The sequence below is a fragment of the Mustela nigripes genome, chromosome 9 (assembly GCF_022355385.1).
Source record: "Mustela nigripes isolate SB6536 chromosome 9, MUSNIG.SB6536, whole genome shotgun sequence".
Lineage (NCBI taxonomy): Eukaryota > Metazoa > Chordata > Mammalia > Carnivora > Mustelidae > Mustela > Mustela nigripes.
Window position 1 is genome coordinate 73271628 of NC_081565.1, and position 15866 is coordinate 73287493.

The 15866-nt window shown below is 40.9% G+C and overlaps 1 protein-coding gene and 1 pseudogene across 4 annotated transcripts in view; one reads left to right on the forward strand and one right to left on the reverse strand.

Annotated features, from left to right (window-relative positions):
• Positions 1–3525: 3525 nt before the first annotated feature.
• The window catches only part of CEP78 (centrosomal protein 78), a 32983-nt gene continuing 20642 nt past the window's right edge, over positions 3526–15866 (reverse strand). For 2 of the 4 annotated variants that reach the window (XM_059411813.1, XM_059411812.1), the window contains 5 exons: positions 8862–8939; positions 6436–6602; positions 5453–5624; positions 5084–5131; positions 3526–4150 (listed from right to left, as the gene is read on the reverse strand). In XM_059411813.1, the coding sequence (XP_059267796.1) occupies positions 3587–4150; positions 5084–5131; positions 5453–5624; positions 6436–6602; positions 8862–8939 (1029 nt within the window). In that variant the 3' untranslated portion in view covers positions 3526–3586. The remainder of the gene's footprint in view (positions 4151–5083; positions 5132–5452; positions 5625–6435; positions 6603–8861; positions 8940–15866) is intronic. The other 2 variants (XM_059411815.1, XM_059411814.1) reach the window with 1 other exon arrangement.
• LOC132025281 (U2 spliceosomal RNA) lies at positions 7577–7705 on the forward strand (annotated as a pseudogene).

Below are 15866 nucleotides of genomic sequence, written 5' to 3' on the forward strand. Positions count from 1 at the left end.
TTTCCTTACCGTAGTTCCCTGTTTTCCCGGTTCCCTAAATTACTTCTCTCACCATTTTGCACTGCACGCATGGAGGTGAGCCGCCTCAAATTCACTGAGCAATCAAGTAATCTACATCCACACCCGTTCACATCTCTTTCTTCCGGCCCTAATAGCATTAACGCATCTCATGCTCCCGCCTCCCTGGCAGGAGGCTCCCCAGGTGAGCCTTTCACTCCCCAGCACCTTTACTATCTTTGTCAAGTTTGTTCCTTTCAATCTATAAACACTTAAGTCACTCTCAGTCTAAAAAAATTCTTTTTGAACTCATCGCTTCCTCTTTTCATCCAGACTCCTTCAAAGAGTAGTCTATACCCACTCTTCAGTGTCCCCTCAGGGTGGCCCTGTCCCCTCAACTTGTCTCAGTCTGGCTACTTGTCTACCACTTCACTGAATGACTCCCTCCAAGGTCACCAGGAACCTAACTGCCAAAGCCAAACACATTCTCTGCAGCAGGACACTGGTACCTCTTTCCTCCTTCTTGAAATGCTATTACCGCTCTCCTCAAAATCCTTTCTCTGCTTCTGACTTAAACTTTTTTTTTTTTTTAAAGATTTTATTTATTTATTTGACAGATCACAAGTAGGCAGAGAGAGGAACGGAAGCAGGCTCCCTGCTGAGCAGAGAGCCCGATGTGGGGCTCGATCCCAGGACCCTGGGATCGTGAAGGCAGAGGCTTTAACCCACTAAGCCACCCAGGCATCATCATCTCCTGAATTGTTAGGCAAACGTGATAACTACTACACTACGGAAACCCCACTCATCTCCTGAATTCTGAGGATGCTTTATTTTTTTAATTTAAAAAAGATTTTATTTATTTATTTGACAGAGAGAGATCACAAGTAGGCAGAGAGGCAGGCAGCGGGTGGTGGGGGGTAAGCAGAGAGCCTGATGCAGGGCTCGATCCCAGGACCCTGAGATCATGACCTGAGCCGCTCAATACAGTTCTTACTCCCTCTATCCAACCTCCAGGATACCATCCCCGACCTCAGCCACATAAATAGGAGTCCAGCCTCTGCCTCCTACCACCTCCTCACTTCCCACAAGCAAGTGTTGCTTATTTTATTTCCTAAATAAAATTCAAACTTATTTCTTCCCTTGATATCTTTTTTTTTTTTAGATTTTATTTATTTATCAGAGAGGGAGAGAGCGAGCACAGGCAGACAGAATGGCAGGCAGAGGCAGAGGGAGAAGCAGGCTCCCTGCTGAGCAAGGAGCCCGATGTGGGACTCGATCCCAGGACGCTGGGATCATGACCTGAGCCGAAGGCAGCTGCTTAACCAACTGAGCCACCCAGGTGTCCCTTCCCTTGATATCTTATTTCAGACCCCTTTTCCTCTTGTTATTGCCTAATTCAGAAGTTACCAAACTCTTGTTTGGTGGATCTAGTTGTTAGACACCCCTTTTAAAAAAGGATTCTAGGGGCGCTTGGGTGGCTCAGTCAGTTAAGTGTCCAGCTCTTGATTTCAGCTCAGGTCATGATCTCAGGGTTGTGAGGTCAAGCCTTGTGTCCGACCCAGTGCTCAGCGCAGAGTCGGCTTGAGATGCTCTCTCCTTCTATCCCTCACCACCTCCATCTCTCTGAATTTAAAAAAAAAAAAAAAAAGAAAGAAAAGGGAATCTATAATCAAATATATTTAAGAAGGGCTGTGTAACCTATGCCTGTCTTAGAAATTCAGAATGACCGTTAGCTTGCAGTAGCCCTGAGAAGTCATACAGTAAAGAAACCCGCTTAACTTTAAGTCAGGATCTCTCTTACTTTTGTCCATGGAACCCTTTCAGTAAAGACGGGGGGAAGTCTTTAATTTTTATTTGAAAATTTAAAAACGATGCTCCTCAGGAGAGTATGGCATCATCTCTGACCATTCATGATCTAGCATGCAATCCTCCACATGTCATTACCGTTCTTCAATCCTTTTATTAGCTGAGGAGAAAGAACCAGCTCCGTGCAACATGGCTTGTAAGTCTCCTTGATACCACTGTCTGATGACATCCCACCAACTCTGAAATCTACGCGGCCTTCCCCAAACACATCCCTCTCATGCCTTTGGCTCCATACTTCCACTTATGTTGTTCCCTCCACCTTGAGGATTCTTTTCCTTCCTCCCCTTATTCACCTGTTTCCAATAGGTGAAACAGACTTTCAAGACTTTAGATGTGAGCTCTTTAAATGACCTTTCTTGGCCCCAGTTCTCTCTTCCCCAAACACGGGCTACATTCCCTAAGTGGTCCCATTAGAGGATGTGATCTCTGCTTGTGCGTTTCCTTCTCTCATGCTACCTACTGGTTAAGGGCTATTATCTTTCTTTATTGTTTTACTCCCACAGCACTAAATCCATGATCCATGAACTCAACAGTACTGCAGTGGTCCTTTGAGAACAATCAGGCAGGGCCTTCTAGAAGAAATCTGACACACCAGCTTTTCTCTGATTTTACCTGTCAAGTCACAGTCTGGTTGAACTTAATCTATGCATGTTCTACATAGGGAGGCATAATTTGGTCCTGAGATGTACATTCATATGCTTTTTACATATTCTGCCTTTAAGTACCTACCTTGATAAGGGAGGGTCAGGCATACTTTCTGATAGCCCTGCTCTGCACTTGCAATGCTCACTGGCTTTTCTCTCCACAGCTTCCTTAAGCCCTTCTTCTCTCTCTCTCTCTCTCTCTTTTTTTTTTTTTTTAAGATTTTATTTATTTATTTGACAAACAGAGATCACAAGTAGGCTGAGAGAGAGAGAGAGAGGGAAGCAGGCTCCCTGCTGAGCAGAAAGCCCGATTTGGGGCTTGATCCCAGGACCCTGAGATCATGACCTGAGCCAAAGGCAGAGACTTAACCCACTGAGCCACCCAAGTGCCCCACGCCCTTCCTCTCTTAACAAGGTCATAGGACAAAAAAGGGATTAAGAGCAAAACATGGGTTCTGGTTCAAATCCCAGCTCTACCACTTGTTTAAAGCTCTGTAATTTTGGGCAACTTACACCATCTGTCTCCTCAGCCTCCACATCTATAAAATGGGCCCAATAATGGTTCCTTGGCTTATATTGTTGCTGTAATCCAGAAATAGGGTTAAGTACTTTGGTAAATGTTTGCTGCACTGGTTATTATGAATTAGGATATGCTAGTGGTTTCTGGCCCGTGATTTACAGTATTTCCACTTTTACCCAAATGTTAAAACTCCCCAATTTATGACCCTGTCTTTTCGAGGGCCTTATCATGCTTCCATATTTTTTTTCCTCCCTCCACAGGATATTAATTCCATCAATGTAAAGGTTTTATTTTGTTCATTGCTGAAAGCAAAAGCACCTGGAATAGTATCATACATATTAGGCCCACAGGAAATACTTGTTGAATGAAAGTTGGAGAGTGTCAAAAAGAAAACATATCCAAAAGTTTCGTTGCAATAAAAAGAATGAATCTTTTCATTCTTTAATGGGTCTCTCTAACGTCTTCCAGTACTATATTTTAAAATACCATATGCCACAATGAAAACATAAGAAATTTATTAAAATTTGAAGGCAAAAACATAATTTTAAAAGATTTAGATCTATGTCAGGTGTGATACAGTATGGATGCTTTCTTGAAATTCAAAATCAGATCCAAGAGTATCACTTTCAGAGTGTTCTAACAGATTGAGTTTACTTTTAGTCGTCTTGGATGAAACAGTCACTATTCTACTTTCTTTCTTGCCAGAAACATGTTTTCTCAAAGACTCACTCTTAACTGGTTCATTAACCAAAGAATCATTTTGTCCGATTCCTTTACTGTTCCTAATTACAGGTGAGTCAGAGCAAGAATGCAGATCCTTTCTGGGCTGTTTTTTAGCACAATATTTTTTGGTATATTCACCTGTTTTGGTCATTTTCTCTGAAGAAGATCTGTTATTTCTAGACAATTCATCTTCTTTTCTTTGGCTTCCAGTTCCAGACATCACATCTGCTGAAGGAGAACATGTTCTAGCAATGAATTCTTTGATAGAGTCCTGCTGCTGTTCATTGACTGGGACTTCCAGGTTGTCTCTAGACGTTTCTAAGGTCTCCTGCGTGGAAACGGGCACACGGAAGGAGTCAAGAGGCAAAGGAATTCTAGCATCACCTGTAATTTTCTGAAACTGGAGAGAAAAACAAAAGACGACAAAACAAAAATTCAGTGATGAACAAAGTCAACCATTAAAAAGTTGAGTCCATGACCTCAATGCTACTCTGTGATTGTATTATTAAGATAGTCGTTGATTGGGGGTGCCCGGGTGGCTCAGTGGGTTAAAGCCTCTGCCTTCGGCTCAGGTCATGATCCCAGGATCCTGGAATCAAGTCCCGCATCGGGCTCTCTGCTCAGCAAGAAGCCTGCTTCCCCCTCTCTCTCTGCCTGCCTCTCTGCCTACTTGTGATGTCTCTCTGTCAAATAAATAAAATCTTAAAAAAAAAAAAAGACAGTCATCGATTAGTCAGAAGATTTTAGACCCAGTTTTTTTCTAATTCTATCTTGCCAGTTGATTCCCAACTTAACTTTGCTACATCCAAGGCAATGACTGCTACATTTTCAGACTTTGTGTCTGGGATGATTCTTGCTCACTTCCCGGGGCACTGGGGTGGCTCAGTGGGTTAAGCCTCTGCCTTCCGGCTCAGGTTATGATCCCAGGGTCCTGGGATCAAGCTCTGCATCGTGCTCTCTGCTCAGCAGGGAGCCTGCTTCCCTCTGCCTGCCTCTCTGCCTACTTGCGATCTCTGTCAAATAAATAAATAAAATCTTAAAAAATAGTAATAATAAAGCCCTATTCCCTAAGAAAATTAGTTTCTTTTCTATCCTCCAGGAACATGTAAGGAGTATCCAATTTGTGATGAGACTATTCTCAAGCTGTCAGTTCCCAAGCCTGTCTAAGGTTGGCTGAGATGGGAGATGAAGGGAATGCTCCAAGGAAGGCCGGGAAAAAGCAGATGGGGTGTCCGCTCTCGCTTCCCTAACTGGGAGGCTCCCTATAATATACTGTCTATTAGTTATGTCTGGATTACTTAGTTAAGAAGATTATCCATATCAGTACTTGTACCTTCATTAGTGTTCCTTCATTGTAAGCTGACTGCATACAAATAGAAACCTAGATGAAATATGAATAGAATAGACATTTACACAATTTAAAATTTGGAATCTTTTCTCTAATGTTTCATTTCTTTATTCACTGAGGGTAGTTTGCTTTATATCATACATTGCAAAAGACCTATCTTTCTTATTTGTAACTACACGGTATTATGAAATGGGTCCAAACTTACTAATTTCACATCTGGAAAGAACCCCTAAAAGGCTCCTCCCAAGTATGTGAGTTAAATAGGGACAGAGCATCATTAGTTTCTCTCTGACTTGGTATTTCCCTTTTGGCTAATCACCCTTAGAATCATAATATTCTTTTCTATCCACTTACTTGGATATTTTGCATCTGTCCTAGGGGGTTCTGCTTTGATTCTGGTTTTTCTTCTTCAAGTGCCTTCTTTTCTTCCTTAGGCAGACTACTAAGAGTAGAATTCATCTGGGGACGACCCAGTAAATGAAAATCTGACTGATCTATACCAGCCATTGTGGCAAACTGCCCAAGCCTGGACAGGAGGAGGGAAGGAGGAAAAAGCAAAGGTTATTATAATTCCGTGCGAGCAGCTTCGATTTCCCTGTACCTATAATCATGAAATACTCTACTCCAGATACAAGCCCCTATTCCCTCCCAATTTCTGAGCCCTTCCAGATTCATGCTTTGGGACCACATTAGCCCACACAGCCTTTGCAGCCACCAGCCGATTTCTTACTCCATTTCAGCGCTTCAGCTTCTAGTAAGCACCCAGTGCATCACCTCTCACCTCACCCCCACCTCCTGACCACCTTTCCTCCAGTTTCCAAAAACGTGTTCACTCCTTCCTTCCCAACACCAACCCCTTCACCCACAAAACATCACTCCATCAATTTCAATCTCCAGTTCTTTCAGCATCTTCCTTTAGCAAAATTGTTCCTGGTTGAGAATGACTGATCTGTATCTATATGTGCCCTGCAGATTAATAATAATTTTTGTGTGTAGGACAAAAACCACTGTAATTCAAACATAGTTTACAAGGAAGATAAATAAAAGGGAAGGAAATTCCGATGCATTCTGGAATATTTTCAAGTAAAATTATCTTCATGTAGTCTTTCCCCAAAACTATACCTACAAATTATCTTATCAACAGGTTATTCTTTTATAATGGGCTCTCTCCTCTACCAAAGCAGGTTTAGCATTTTGCATTTCTTTTAATTCCTCACTTAACACCCTATATTACACACTAAAGACAACTACAGAAGCAATGAGAATTGCTCACATTTCTCAGTAAACCCTCATTACAGATGCAAAGGGAATCATGCCACGGAGAGAAATTAACTAACCCGGCATCTTTAAGGAGGTCCAAGAAAGCATGGAACTTCTGAAAAGAATTCTCAATGCTGCCCAAAACACCTTCATCATCCAGCATCATGCTTGTCAAGGACTGTGCATGCAGGGCTTCAGACAAAGAGAAGTTTATATTTCTTAACTGGGCATTTTCATGTTCCAGCTACAAAAGAAAATTGAAAATGTCTGACATGATTTTCTTCCATTGTCCTAAAAAAAATAGTTTTTAAGCAATAAAACTAAAACAGTTCAAATGTAATTAATTTCTAATTACTATTTCTGCCTAAAAGACAGAGACTACATCACTGAAGAATCAAAACCCAAGGGCTGCCTGAGTGGCTCAGTGGGTAAAAGCCTCTGCCTTCGCTCTGCCTTTGGCTCAGGTCATGATTCCAGGGTCCTGGGATAGAGCCCACATTGGGCTCTCTGCTCAGCAGGGAGCCTGCTTGCCCGCACCCCACCCCCCCACCCCCCGCAGGCCTCTCTGCCTAACTGTGATCTCTGTCAAATAAATAAATAATATCTTAAAAAAAAAATGACATAAGTGGAGGGGCTCCTGGGTTGCTCAGTAGGATATGCTCTACATTTGACTCAGGTCCCGACCTTAGGGTCCTGGGATTGAGCCCTACATGGGGCTTTCTGCTCAGCGGGGAGCCTGCTTCTCCCTCTCCTCCCTGCTTGTGCTCTCGCTCATGTTCTCTCTTTCAAATAAATAAATAAAACCTTAAAAAAAAAAAAGAAAACCCACATATACCCAACAAAGTTTCCTATACAAAACTTAGGTGGTATATAAATAAACCAGAATAACTGTTTCAGTAAGGATCTTTTAAAAAATTAATTAATTAATTAATTTGCCAGAGAGAGTGAGCACAGGCAGACAGAGTGGCAGGCAGAGGCAGAGGGAGAAGCAGGCTCCCCGCTGAGCAAGGACCCCCTCCCCCTCCATGTGGGACTTGATTCCAGGACGGTGGGATCATGACCTGAGCCGAAGGCAGCCGCTTAACCCACTGAGCCACCCAGGCGTCCCTATTAAGGATATTTTAAAAGATCTCTTTTCTAACTGGTTATATTCATAGCAGACCCTCATTTACATTAGAAAAATTAGTTGCTTAAGGTTCGCTTCAAATTAGAAAGTGAATTGCTTCTCGGGCCTTTCGGCTAAGATCAAGTGTAGTATCTGTTCTTATCGGTTTAAATTAGAAAGTGAAATAGTCTGATTTGAGCAAAGCATATTCCAACTTTGCTGGACATTAAGGATTAACTTTACTGAGCAAAATATTAAATGGCTAAGTTTAAAAGTTCTAAATCATACCCAACTTATTAACTGTACAATGATTAATATCTTCCTGGGCTTCTTGAAAATGTTTCCTTCCTCATGTGACTCCTCCCCCTCACCATCTATTCATCTAAAGCCACAGGTAAACCTGACTAGTATTTCTCAGAGAGGCTCTTTTGTTCATTACCTTTCAGGTGCTCAACCTTTACTGAATGAATAAATGTTCGTCAATCCCATGTATGCACTTGGAAAAGTTCCTCCCAAAACTCACCTTATCATAATTAATTACGTTTACATACAACTTCTGAGCTTATGTCCTGCTTCCATGCACAGTAGCCTAATGTAATTCTCATAGAATATATTTTTATTTTTCATTGCATTCTTAGTTTTCCAATATTTTATATGTATTAATTTAAATTATTCATGGTCAGTAAATAGTTTCATCATGTCTTTCATGTTACTATGTATGCTTTATAAGCATAAATGCTTTCTTTTTTTTCTTAAAAGATCTTGTTTATTTGACAGAGAAAGAGATATCACAAGTAGGCTGAGAGGCAGTCAGAGAAAGAGGGCAAAACACGCTCCCCGCTGAGCAGAGTGCCTGATGTGGAGCTTGATCCCAGGACCCTGAGAGCATGACCTGAGCTGAAGGCAGAGGCTCAATCCACTGAGCTACCCAGGTGCCCCCAAGCATAGGTGCTTTCTTGAACTGAAGTGTCATAAACAGAAAACAAGCTAACATCATAAATACACGCATGCACAAAAAAAACAAAAAACAAAAAACAAAAAAACCCTAAGATTTTTACCTTTTTTTTTTTTTTTTTTTTTAAATTTGCCCCATGCCCAAAATAGGTGGACCTCAGTGCAGGGCTTGAACTCACAACGCTGAGATCAGAACCTGAGCTGAGATCAAGAGTCGATGCCTAACTGACTGAGCCACCCAGGCATCCCTAAGATTTTTCCATTTTAAAAACATTTTTTGGAATAGAGATCATATGACCCCTAAATATAAGGAAATATAAAAGTTCATATGATATAACCAATTCACAATATATTTTAGAATTTATAAACTGCATGTGTATGCCTTAAGATCAAATAAAAATAACACCAAAACACTTTCAAAAGTATAAGAAAAAACTTGTTTACCTCACTGACTCGTTTATCAGCCTTAAGCCTTATTACTCTTTCCTCCTTTAACTGCTTTAGGCACTCCTCCAGTTTCTCCTAGTGTGAAAAAATAAAGTGTATTATAAACAATTCATAGTATCATATCCAAAAGCCTTTCCAGTTATAGATCTCACCAAGGATATAGGCACAGAGCCACAAGTAGACTCAGACTTCAGGATTTTTTTTTTTTTTTTTTTTTAAATTTATTTGAGAGACACACAGAGAGAGAAGGAATACAAGCAGGGGGAGTGGGAGAGGGAGAAGCAGGTTTCCTGTCGAGCAGGGAGCCGGATGCAGGGCTTAATCTCAGGACCCTGGAATCATGACCTAAACCAAAGGCAGACATTTAACAACTGAGCCACCCAGATGCCCCAGACTTCAGGATTATAATCTACTACTTATGATACCATACCGTGCCGGTGAAATTAATTACCAAAAATATCAAATTAGCATATTAAAAATTTATTTGAATCTAATACTTTTCAAGATAAATATGTGGCAGCTCACCATAAAAGGCATATGTGTATAATATAGTTAAGTCTGAAATAAATAAAAAACTAAGGCCAAAAAGGGAAAATTCTCCTTTTATTAATAGGTCCCTTTATAACTAGAAATCTTATTAACACAGTTAATCCACCCAAATTATGTTATTGCAGATTCAAATGCATTTTTTAAAAAGTAAACACTTTTAAAGCACGTACTAAAGCCCTTAGTAGGAATTTCCGGAATATTAATTTAATCATCAAAGCCCTACAAGGAAAGAACAATTATTAACTCCATGTCTTTTTGCAGGTGAGAAAACAGAGGCAGAGAAAAGTAGAGTAGGACACCCAAGACCATGTCACCTAAGACATTATGTTGTAGAACCACATTCTGAACTCAGGAAGCTGGGTGCCATGCCTGTTCACAGAAGTGGTCATTTCCCCATTCACCAACGTCCGTAAAATAAAATGCACACTGGTAACCCCTCCTTTAATTTCCAAGAACAAGACACTTAAAGTCCTTGCAGTGGTTGGCAGAATTCTAAGAGAGTCCCCCCACCCCCGCCCCAAGAATCCTACCTGCTCAACTATAAATCTTCCCAGTTAACCAAATCCTAGTCTAGGTGCTGCAGTGAAGGGATTTTGCAGGCGTAATTAAGGTTCCTCAAATCTTTAATTGATCTTAAGAGATTATTCTGGTGGATGTGACTAATCAGGTGGCCCACTGAAAGGGACTGGGGTCTTCCTTAAGATCTAAAGTAAAAAAAGGAACAAGGGGAGATTCTTTGTGGCTGGCTTGGAACACGTCAAGTGTGATGTTTGTGGCAAGGAAGGCAGGATGGAGGCCTCTAAGAGCTGAGCCTGTCCCCTGACATCCAGCCAGCATGGAAAGGAGGATCTGTGTCCTACAACTCCAGGAACTGAATTAGGCCAATGAGCTGTGTAGTTGGGAGTAGGTTCTTTCCCAGAGCCTCATGATGGGAACACACCCTGACTGACATCTCGAGTTCATCTTGATGAGATGAAGCAGAGAGCCCAGTTGTGCCATACCTGGACTTCTGACCTACAGAACTGGGAGCTCGTCAGCAGGTGTTGTTTCAAGCCACTAAGTTCACAGCAACAGAAAATCAATATACTATTCAACCTTCAGGTTCATGAACAAAATAAGTGACTGTTACTGTTTTAAGCCACTGTTTTGGGGCTGGTGTCTTATGCAGCAATAAATAAATAAAATACCTCTATTTATTAAAACAAGGAGGTATATTTATATATTTTAAAGGCTTTTGAACAATCACTTAAACAAAGAATTTCAACTTAAAATTTAGTATGCCCCTGGTGCATGTGGGTTGAGGGGAGGAACTCTATTATATGCTGTCACTGAAAAAGGAAACTAGAACCAGCTTCTGGACAGTGAGTACATACCAATGATCTTACACCTAGGAATTTACCCTAAGGAAACCACCAGAGATGCGACAAAGGTTTATCTACCGACATGTTATATGGGACTGTTTTAGAACTAAATCCTAGAAGTAAGCTACAAGCTTCCAAATTGGGTTAGTTTAAATAAAAACAGCATACCCATTTGAAGAAATGCTCCGTGAAGCCACTAAAAAACACTGACAACAAGAGGTCTTAACCAGAATTAATGACTGGGCCTCAGGAGTTCTATATACCGTGTGTTTTTTCAGGGAAGATAGTACATAAACTTAATCTAAGATTCTCTGGTGTATAAGAGTATTTAGTGATAGGACAAAATATTTTTGGTATCTTTCTATGGCAAAAGGGTAGATTGGGTATGTGTATATATAGAGGTGGCTTTTATTTTTTTCAGTAAGTTTTTCATTGTTTTTAAAATTTTGCTCAATGAACACACACTTTATACTCAGAACTTATGTTTAAAAATTTAAAAATAGTCTAATAACTTCAAATTCTTTAATGTTTCATTATACAGTTGAAGCCAGCCACATTTTTAATGGGGACAAAGACAAAAAATTGCATAATTCCTCTACTCACTTATATAATGGTTTTGATATTTAAAACTTGGTTCACAGAAATTCTAAACAAACACCACTGTCCGGGAAGGATAGACTGAAAGGCTCCATTCTCAACTGGCTCCAAGGATGAACAGCACATTGTGCAATTACCTGACACAGCTTCTCCCTCTAGTGGAGGGAGTCAGAACATCACGTTGGCTTTTCATGAGAAAGTGTACCCTCCTCCACCAAAGTTTTAAGTAATTCATGCTCTTTAAAAAAATATGAAACCTTACGAGACTTGTAATCATAGGAAACAAACTGAGGGTTGCTGGAGGGGAGGGGGATGGGGGGATGGCGTAACCGGGTGATGGACATTAGGGGGACACAAGATGTGACAAGCACTGGGTATTATGTAAGACTGATGAATCACTGAATTCTACCTCTGAAACTAATAGTACATTATGTTAATTGATTGAACTTAAATAAAAATTTTTTTCAAAAGCTCAATGTCTCCATTAAAAAAAAAAAAATGGTACCAAAAGATTAGATAATAAAATTACGGGAGAGCCTAGTGTCTGCCTTTGACTCAGGTCACGATCCCAGGGTACTGGGATCGAGCCCTGCATCTGGCTCTCTGCTCAGCGGAAAGCCTGCTTCTCCCTTTCCCACTCCCCCTGCTTGTGTTCCCTCTCTTGCCGTGTTTCTCTCTGTCAAATAAATACATACTATCTTAAAAAGAAAAGAAAATTACATGACAGTCGGTTATGTAAATTAGACTAATGATCCTTCTTGTTATCTGCTCTCCTTCCCCTTCTATACATTGGTTGGTTTGATTTTTTCTGAAACAAAGCTCCCATCATACTATATATCTAATTTTATGTTCAACTTTTTTCCACTGTACATTAGATCAATCATTTTTTATATAATTAAGGGATTCATAGCCTTGATTTTTTAAAAAGATTTATTTTTTGAGAGAGAGAGCAGGTGTACCTGTGAGCTAGAAGGGGAGGGGGGGAGAGAGAGAGAGAAAGTGAAAGAATCTCAAACAGACTCCCTACTGAGCAAGCAGCCCAACTCGAGGCTTGATCTCATGACCTGAGCTGAAATCAAGAGTCAGTCACTTAACCAACTGAGCCACTCCTAAACTTGAATTTTTTAATGGGCTATAAAATATTCCACTGAGCATGTCTCTTGGTTCTATAAGCATTCCTGCATTAAACATTTAAATTCTTGGGGCGCCTGGGTGGCTCAGTGGGTTAAAACCTCTGCCTTCCGCTCAGGTCATGATCCCAGGGTCCTGGGATTGAGCCCCACATCGGGCTCTTTGCTCAGCGGGGAGCCTGCTTCCTCCTCTCTCTCTGCCTGCCTCTATGCCTGCTTGTGATCTCTATCTGTCAAATACATAAATAAAATCTTTAAAAAAAAAAAAGAAACAAAGAAAGAAGAGCTGGATTTTCTTTTAAAAAAAAAATAAATAAATAAATTCTTTCTAGCCTTCCAATATTAAAACAAAATAACTATTTTTACACATTAAGGCCTTTTTCCACATACAGAATTTTCTTGCAATAAGCCAATAAAAATGAGTTTAAGATCAAAGCAAATGAGCATTTTTAAGGTTCTGTGATAATGATCTTCCAAAGATTCCTAAGATTTTAGACTGCTTTCAGTAATGTATCACTCGGTATATAACTTCTATTGTAACTGTTGGCTTGTTTCCTCACTTTAAAGTGCAAGAAATTTAAGGGAAGGGGGTATATCTTATCCTAGAACATGTGCCAGGTTTAAAGTTCACGATAAGTAATTGCTGAATGAGATAAACCCATGCCAATATGAGATCTATGTGTATAATTAACAGTTACACTTCTGGGCCACCTGGGTGGCTCAGTGGGTTAAGCTTCTGCCTTTAGCTCAGGTCATGATCTCAGGGTCCTGAGATCGAGCCCCGCATCAGGCTCTCTGCTCAGCGGGAAGCCTGCTTCCCCCTCTCTCTCTGCCTGCCTCTCTGCCTACTTGTGATCGCTCTCTGTCAAATAAATAAATAAAATCTTAAAGCAACAACAACAAACAGTTAAATTTCTCTTTCAGATTGTATTTTTAAAAATTCAGAATCTCTGGCTAAAACCTGGCCCTACGCCTTAGCAGTATAACTTTGGGCAAGTTCAGGAACTCTAGGCCTCAATTTCCTCATCTCTAACATGAAGATAGGTTCCTCACACGACACAGTTCTTGGGAGAATTACATGAGTTAACACACACATAAAACTCAGAAGAGTGCTTGGTACAGAGGGTATGTTCAATTAATGCTAACGAATATATGTGAATGCAAATAGTAGCAAAGGACTTAAAATCAAATAGTCTCAACTCACTCACACATCCAGCCCCCTTGAGGCAAACTTTTCTTAAGCAGGTTTTAATTTTTTTAAGTAGTCTTTACACCCATCATGGGGTTTGAATTCACATTTCCGAGATCAAGAGTGGCATGCTTTATAGAGTGAGCCAGCCAGGTAGCTCTCTGGGCAGGTTTTAATTGTAAACTATGATATACATACTAAAAAGTGCATCTTTACATGCATGCATCCCTAGAAATTCCCTTTGGTTTTCCCAATTCTTAACTTCACTAAAAGAGAATCACAGTATATCCAGCCTTCCAGTCAATATTGTTTTTAAAAATTAATCTATGTTGTTGCAGGTAGCTCTAGTTCGTTAAACTTTATTGCTTTATAGTTTCCCACTAAATGAATACACATAATTTAATTTTTGACTCTTAAGGGACATTTGGGCTGTTTTGAGTTGGTGCTAGTGCAAATCACACACACGTCCTGTTGCAGCAGTTACTCTAGTACATACACCAGCTGGGCAGGGGAGAGGGAAACTGGCTGGGTTGTGGAGTAGTAACACAACTTTAGGCAATGAACAATGCTGAATGCTTTCCAAAGGAGCTATGTAGATTTATATGCCTATATAAGCAGGGTGTGGGATTCCTATTATACTCCAGGTCTAGGAAACCCATAATTATCAGACATTTTTTGTTAATGGGATTGGAGTGTTGTGGCCTTTCATATTGGACACTTTTCTATGTTTATCAGCCATCTGGATTTCCTTTCTTTCTTCTTTTTTCTTTCTTTCTTTTTTTTTTTTTAAAGATTTTATTTATTTATTTGACAGAGAGAAATCACAAGTAGGCAGAGAAGCAGGCAGAGAGAGAGAGAGGAGGAAGCAGGCTCCCTGCTGAGCAGAGAGCCCGATGCGGGACTCAATCCCAGGACCCTGAGATCATGACCTGAGCCGAAGGCAGCAGCTTAACCCACTGAGCCACCCAGGCGCCCTCTTTTTTCTTTTTAAATATTTTATTTATTTGATAGAGACACAGCAAGAGAGGGAACACAAGCAGGGGGAGGGGGAGAGGGAAAAGCAGGCTTCCCACTGAGCAGGGAGCCTGATGTGAGGCTCGATCCCAGGACCCTGGGAGCCACCCAGGTGCCCCATCCCTGGATTCCCCCCGCCCCTTTTTTAAAGATTTTATTTACTTATTTATTTATTTGACAGACAGAGATCACAAGTAGGCAGAGAGGCAGACAAAGAGAGAGGAGGAAGCAGGCTCCCTGCTGAGCAGAGAGCCCAATGTGGGGCTCGATCCCAGGACCCTGAGACCATGACCCGAGCTGAAGGCAGAGGCTTAACCTGCTGAACCCAGGCGCCCCTGGATTTCCTTTCTTAATGAGCCTTTAGCCATTCTTATCTTCAATTCTCTATTTCCAAGTAACAAACTTACATGACCATGTCATGATTAAGTTTTGGAGATTATTAACTTCCTACTTTACTAAATAAGATGTTAATTCATTTACACTCTTTTCCTAAGTCCATTTCTCTCACTGAAGTCACGTCCCCATTAGTTTTTCCACTGGTCATGAACTCTCGAACTTGCAGTGATATCCTTAAAAATCTGTATTGTTGGGGCGCCTGCGTGGCTCAGTCAGTTAAGTGTCTGCCTCTGGCCCTGCATCGGAGGCCTCCCTGCTTAGTGGGCAGCCTGCTTCTTCTTCTCCCTCTGCTCGCCACTCCCCCTGCTTATATGCTCTCTCTCCGAGACAAAGAAATAAAATCTTAAAAAAAATCTATATTGCTAATTGACCATAAACTCTCCCCAAGCCCCACTTTGGGAATTGGACATTCATGCCTTTTTCCCTTCTTTCCACCTCTTGTTTACCTTCCAAACCTATCTTTTATGTTGTCAAAGCTGATATGTACATTTTGTTCTGTTTTCTGTTGAGATGCTGACAGCAAACAGTCCCTGGTCCTACCAGTATGTGCTTTTACTCCTTTTCTTCCAAGCCCCTACTTCCCAGCCCCTCATGTTGCATGCTTTACTCAACTCTCAGGCGAACCGGTTATTTTCTACTTAGGAACGAGAGCAGAAAGCTCCCCGGAAGCTCATGGTTGACTGCGAAGAGGTGGGTAGTCAGTTATAATAAGGAACCTCCTAAATACTCTTTTCTAGGGTGTACAACTGCACTGGGTGCCCTAGTT